This window comes from Apium graveolens, chromosome 4 (genome assembly GCF_009905375.1).
Source record: "Apium graveolens cultivar Ventura chromosome 4, ASM990537v1, whole genome shotgun sequence".
NCBI lineage: Eukaryota > Viridiplantae > Streptophyta > Magnoliopsida > Apiales > Apiaceae > Apium > Apium graveolens.
The window spans coordinates 4,093,510-4,100,997 of NC_133650.1; the positions used below are offsets into that span (position 1 = coordinate 4,093,510).

Genomic DNA, 7,488 nt, shown 5'->3' on the forward strand with positions numbered 1-7,488 from the left:
GAAAGGACAAAGGGTTTTAAGTTTTATGATCCTTTATCAAAGTCCTTTTTCGAAACAGGAAATGCTAGATTTCTTGAGAATGTTGTGTTTGAGGGGAGGGATAAAGTTAGGGATATTATCTTTGAGGAAGAATCTATTTCTTTGCCTCACATAGTTCAAGACAACAATGTGGATATACCTATACCACATCATACTGATAATCAAAATGATGCTCAAGAAGAGCAAACTCAACGACCTCAAGAAGAAGTGTCACTTAGGCGATCCACTAGAGAAAGAATGAGTGCAATTCCAGACGATTATATTGTATTTCTTCAAGAGCATGAGTTTGACATAGGGGTGATGGAAAATGACCCTATCAATTTCCAACAAGTCAAACGGAGTGCAATTGTGAAAAGTGGATTGATGTCATGAATGATGAGATGGAATCCATGAAGGTCAATGACGTTTGAGATCTTGTCGAGTTACCTGAAGGTGTGAAACCAATTGGTTGTAAATGGATATTTAAAACCAAAAGGGATTCTAAAGGCAACATCGAGAGTTATAAAGCACGTCTAGTGGCAAAGGGTTATTCTCAAAGGGAAGGCATTGACTATAAAGAAACTTTCTCTCCAGCATCGTCGAAAGATTCTTTTAGAATAATAATGGCACTTGTGGCTTATTTTGATTTAGAGGTACACCAGATGGATGTTAAAATAGCTTTTCTCAATGGTGACATTGATAAAACCATATACATGACACAACCAGAAAACTTTGAAATAGGTGATTCAAATTTTATGTTTTGTAAACTTAAAAAGTCATCTATGGTGTAAAGCAAGCTTCCCGTCTATGGAATCGCAAATTTCATTAGACTACTGTCTCATACATTTTGTGTCAAATATTGTTGAAAAATGCATATATCAAAAATTCAGTGAGAGTAAATTTATATTTTTAGTGCTTTATGTCGATGACATATTATTGGCATGTAATGATATAGGCTTATTGCACGAAACTAAGATATTTCTATCAAATCGTTTTGAGATGAAAGATCTTGGTGACGCCTCTTTTGTATTAGGAATTTAGATACATCGAGATCGCTTTCGAGGTATCCTTGGCTTATCACAAAAGAGCTATATCGAAAAGGTACTTTCCAGGTTTGGCATGAAAGATTGTGCACATATAAGTACTCATGTTGCTAAGGGTGAAAAATTTAGTCAGAAACAGTGCCCTAAGAATGATCTCGAAAGAAAAGAGATGCAGAACATTCCATATGCTTCGGCTATTGAGAGTCTTATGTACGCTCAAGTTTGTACCCGGCCATATTTGGCGTTCATTGTGGGTATGTGAATCAGATACTTGAGTAAACCCGGAATGGATCATTGAATTGCATTCAAAAGGGTTATGAGGTACTTGCAAGGAACAAAAGATTATATGCTTGTTTATCGGAGATCGGAAAATTTGGAGGTCATGAGTATTCCGACTCTGATCTTGGTGGTTGCATCATACGAGAAAATCTACTTCTTGTTATATTTTCATGTTAGCTGGGGGAGCTATATCTTGGAAAAGTGCTAAGCAGTCACTCATAGCTCAATCTACCACGGAAGCAGAATTTATAGCTTGTTATGAGGCAACCAATCATGCTATATGGTTGCAGAATTTTGTCACAAGATTGCGGGTTGTAGATGGAATTGAAAGGTCATTGAAAGTATACTGTGATAATCGTTCTGCAACTTAGTTTTCGAACAATAATGGAAGCTCTGAAGCTTCAAAACATATAGATATTAAGTATCTAGTTCTTATAGAGAGAGTGCAAAATCAAATAGTATCCATTGAACACATTGGAACAAACTTTATGCTAGTAGACCCACTAACTAAATCTTTGACACCTAAGGTCTTTCATGGGCATTTTGCTCATATAGGTGTTGTCTCGTTGGAGGATGTTCATTTTTAGTGGGAGTTTGTTTTTTTTTGTTTCTTGATACTTGTTTTTATTGACATTACTATGATACATTATGTATTTTCAGTTCTCTACAGAATGGAGTTATTTTTATTATTTTATTTATTCTCTCTGCTGCTCTAAATGAGTTATCTTTCAGTTGTGGTTTGACATAAATATTGAAAGAATTAAGTTTGATCTCATTAAGGTATTTAAGGATCAATTGGAAACAGGCATGATTGAGATCACATTGCATGTAATTTCCAGTTACACATTCATACTTGATCTATGTCATTGAATATATTTGTGTGGTGATCATTGAGGATCAAGTTACGCTAATGTGACAAAGGTCGCTTTGGTTATATATTTATATATGAGATGAACCGGATTGTTTTATGAAGATGTTCTAAAGGATAAACAATTTTGTGCGCACATATGGTTATTGAATGTAATTGTTATTTGGAATAATTTGTGCCCAAGTGGGAGATTGTTAGATTATTTTTATAATCTATATATTATGGGCTTACAAATTAAAATAATTATATTTAATTATTTATTCAATATTCAGACTAATTAAGTGGTCTAAAATAAAGAGTCCAAATACATCTTATTGGGTATGGCTAAGTAATGTGTAATACCCATAGTAAGCCTTATTAGGGTTAATGGGGTCTAATTAGGCTACTATATAAAGAACATAATAGGGTTTTGGTCCCCAAGGCTATTCACAACCTCTACTCCTCCATTCCCATCAGTTTAAGTGAGATACGGTTAGAGACGAATCAAGTATGTGGAAGATCAAGTCCAAAATCCGTAATCAAGAAGGAGGATATACGAGTTCCACGATCAAGTCTCTCAAGCGTATTTAAATTCAAGAGTTATGGAATCAGGTACGCTTCCGCACTATATTTTTACATAGTAATCTTGATAATATTACATAAGATGATCCGTGGTTATGTATTGATTTATATCCAACAAGGAGAGCCTGAATCTCAGCTAGAGATGAGCCTAAATTTTGGTTAGAGATGAGAGAGGAGAGCCTGAATCTCTTAAAGAGATGAGAGCTCGAATCAATGAGAAAAAGATGAGCCTGAATCTCTTATAGCGAGAATAGTATGAATCTCAGTTAGAGATACGAGTCTAAATCTCTTCTAGAGAAATGAGAAGAACCTGAATCTCTAACAGATTTGGGAGCTCAAATCAACGAGAGAGAGGTGAACTTGAATCTCTTCTAACAAAGTGAGCCCGATTACCGGTTAGAGAGGAAAGCCTGAATCCCTAAAAAAGGGGAGAGTTTGAATTAATGTGAGAGGAGAGTCCGAACTCATGAGTGAGAGGTGCACCCAAATATCTGCTAGAGAGGTGGGCTGTAACGCCTTGGAGAGACGAGCTCAGAACCATTTAGAGAGGTGGGTCGAAATTTCTTCAAGCGTAATGAGCCGGAGCTCCTACCCCCATGCCTTGAGTTCATGTATATTTTTGGTTTTTTTTTCGTCTTTAGTGTTTTCATTAGACTCGATCTTAGCATTATATTTCAAATGTTGAACCGGAGCCTTGACTCTCTTCAATTCGACTAATTTGACCCAATTTTAAGAAAATTAAAGTGGGTATATTTAAAATTAATGTCCAAATTTGAGTATAACACTATGTAGATATTATTAATAAAGAGTACATATACTATATTATCTATTATACGCATGAGTCACATTTGAGAATTAACCAATTCAAAATTATGATTATTTTAGAATCAATGGGAAGATAGTATAAATTTTTTAATTAATCTTTTTTACAACATTAAATTTGTTAATTAATCACTTGTGCAATTTGTCATTCATTACGAGTATGTCATGATCAAAATATATCTTTTTACTAATAAAAAAATACAGAAAATTTGAGAAATAACACATACGAATCCAAGAAATATCTTACTTTTGAGAAATATTTCAAACAATTTGTGTTTACTTTTACAAATAAATGGTAAATTTGCCATAAAGTGTTGATACGATGTCGAGTAATTATCATCCTTGCAGGAGGTAAAGAGTTCAAAGTCTCATGTTGCAGATGCTTAATTAATTATTAGAAAAGGAAAGCCTTTAAAAAATCCGAGCCACTACTATTTTAGCATCAAAGTACTTGGTAATGATGTATGGCAAAATCAGATACTACCCGAAACCCGACACAAACCCAACCCATAAAAGTACGAATTAGGGTTGATGATTTTGACTTTCGGGTCGGGTTCGGGTTGGGTAAAAATTTACCCGAAAAAATCGGGTCATTTTCGGGTTGACCCGAAATACCCGAACTCGACCTGTTTATTTAAGTAATTAATATATATATTATATATGTATATAAATGATATGTTATATTTTATAAATTATTTGTAATATTGTGTTTTATTATATTTCTATTTTTTATATTAATTTGGCATAACATTTTAGTTTTGTAATGATGAAAATTAATTTTATTAATTTTAAATTTATTAATTTATTCTAAATTTTGGATTATTTCGGGTCAAACATGTCAGTTTCGGGTTACTCGGGTACCTATCAGGTCAGATTCGTGTCATAATGTTTGAACCCGTTTCGGGTCGGGTCGGGTTCGGGTCAGTCTAAAACAAATCATGTACATCCAATCCGACGCGAACCCGACCCAAAACCCGAAATTGCCACCCATAATGTGCTAGTAGGTTTTTCAAAAAAATGATTAAATGTCCAATGGGTAATGGACCTGCACGTTATGGGCCAGGCCCATGGTTATTAGGCCGGATTAGACATATACAAGCCTACAAGTGCTAACAAATAATATGCTTCTGGTTCTGGGATCACCATATCAATTAGGCAAGGTATACTATATTGAATGAACCTCCATGGATTTATGATTGGAAAATACTAAAAGTCCCAAAAATTGTTACAATTTTTTTTTCAAATACTAAATAGATGGTAATAGACCTCGTGTACATTCATATAAACTCACAAATTACATTTTGACACGTGTCATTTCACGTCACGTCACGTCATTTTCAACAATTTTGCTACAAATTTTGGATTACTTGACAGTAGTTAGAATAAAGTTTTTCGTCCAATAGCTCGACTTTAAAAATCACCGAATTTAGTGATTAATTACTCAATTTATCGTGATAAGTTGCTATATCAATTTTAGCTATCGATTAATCGGTGCATATCTTTTTTAACTAATATATTAAGCTTAATAAATTCACTATTATTATTTTTTTGGATACATCTGATTACTATTTTGATTAATTATCAATTATACCAATAATCGCTATAAGGTGTCTTGACCACTAATTTTGATTCCAGTTTTTTAGAACATTGTTCGGTATGTTTAAAAATATACGATTTTATTTATTATTAATACAAGTATTTATAACTGGTCGATTGTGAAATTTAATATTTTGTCTATTATATTAAAGATATATAGATAAATGTTAGAAGAATATTGAAATTTGAGAAATGTTAGAATTTTCAAATTTATTTCCGAAACGGTGTCCAAATGATGACGTGTCAATTAAATATTGGTCATTCACTTGTCATTACTCATGTTGATTTATCAAGATTCTCTAGCACCCCCATTTTGAATCAGAAAAGATATATAGGTGCGCCTACAACCCGAAAATTACTCGCAACAAGCTTTATTGATCTTCTTTTCAACAAATTAAAACAGAAAAAGCTTGATTTATATATTCAGAATTACTCGCAACAAGCTTTCAATATTCAGGATATTGAAAGTTAATCATTTGGTAACAAATTATGTCTAATAAAATTTATTGATCTGGTATGAATAATTCAATTATGTTAGAGGGCGTTTAGAAACTTACATTTCATTTCAAATGATGGATTTTAAATGACAGAATTTGAGTTGTCATTTCAAATTTTCATATTTATACTAATATTTGAATGTCCTGAATTTGAAATAAAATTCAAATTCAAATTTTCAAACAGCGTATTTGATCAAATCTAGAATTTCAAATTAAATCTAATTTCCCAAACGCATTTAATCAGTGAATAATTTGATCTGCAGGATGGAAAATTGAGTATCATTCAGTACTACTACATGAAAATGCAGGTAATCAGTTTACAATATACATATTAACCTATATTATCACCATCTGCTAATTTTTAAGTCATACTATATAGTATATACTATCTGATCTATACATGTTTAGCCTAGCTCTGCTAGCTTTCAGATTATGCAAAATGTCTCTCAACTTCTTGCTGTAAAGCCCAGATCTTGGTATTTCCACCAGAGATATACCGAGTATGTTTGGTTTGGTTCAGCAACTCGAACTCGAACCAATAACATGGACTGTTGTCATCAACCTTAGCCGCTTGCATGACTGAGCAAACATTCTGAAATAGGCCAAAACAAAAACTGGTCAGCTCAATTTCTAACACAAGCAAAAAAACATACATAAAAACAGTTATACATGTAAAAATGTTTCATGTCATATTTGAGGGCTCTGTACAGTGGAACCACTCGCACCGGCTCTGCATAAGAATTATAAAAATGATGTGAAAATGTAGAGATTTGATGACTTACTTCCAAGGAACATCTCCAAGTAACATCCAATCTCCATCTCTATCTTCATAAGTTGGTACATACTTCTTCTCATTCAAAACCTCACTCACAACAAAACAACCAAACAAATCTTGCAATGCACTCAACAATTCATCATAGCTTTCATATCTCTGCAAATCAACTTTCCTCAAGTAAGGTGTTCCGTCAACACCGACTTTCACATACTTACAACTCCTCATCACAATCTTCCTGTGCTCTTTCACCGGTGGCCATCCCACCACCACTGTTGAATCTTTCTTGCATTTCTTGCTTACACTTTCGCCACTCATTGTTGCTTCATACGCACGTTTTGAGCCCCGCGACTCCCCCGGTAACCCTAGGGTTAGCTCCGTTTCTTCATAGTTCATCACGGAAGAGATCGATTCTCGTGACATGACATATAATATATGATCCTGGTAAACCCGAAACTCTAACAACCTAGCTTGATGTATAATATATGATCCTGGTAAGGGCGATAACTTCACGAGAAACAATGTGAGATGTCTAGATGCAATGAGATTTTAACAAATTGTGTGTGGTATATTTATATGTACAAGATTGAAGGGCTGGCTGGGAGATAAGATGACAAATCTAGACACGTATAATGTGAAGGGGCGGCTAAGATGACTCCATGTCACCTGCTAAATTTCATGATGAAAATTAAACTAAGCGTGTGTAATTAATATCTGTGGATCCGGGCGGTCGGTTCGGTTGGGCCCACCCTAATAATTTTTTTCGATTTTTGGATCGATTTTTGGATGGATGATTTGCTTTTGTTTCCCTATTTTCGGTATTTGTGGGTTGGCTTTCTAAATAATTCTTACTACTTTGCACTAATTTTAAAAAAAATTGTGTCAGATTTGCATTTTAATTAGTTGTTTCTTGGTAAAACATCTGGGCGTTTGATTGTGATTGGTGTTCAAAAAATCGATAATTAGGTCGAGTACTCGTTCCGAATACTGGATTTTAACTCTTAGTAATCTAGTGTAAGAATTATTTTGTCA

At 33.8% G+C, this 7,488-nt stretch overlaps 1 protein-coding gene across 1 annotated transcript; it reads right to left on the reverse strand.

Annotated features, from left to right (window-relative positions):
• Positions 1–5,942: 5,942 nt before the first annotated feature.
• On the reverse strand, positions 5,943–7,099 carry LOC141717518 (auxin-responsive protein IAA2-like). The gene is made up of 2 exons (XM_074519634.1): positions 6,467–7,099; positions 5,943–6,276 (listed from the first exon to the last, which is right to left on the reverse strand). Exons 1-2 carry the CDS (start codon positions 6,877–6,879, stop codon positions 6,201–6,203), a joined length of 489 nt encoding a protein of 162 aa, XP_074375735.1. The 5' UTR covers positions 6,880–7,099; the 3' UTR covers positions 5,943–6,200.
• Between the last annotated feature and the right edge of the window lie 389 nt (positions 7,100–7,488).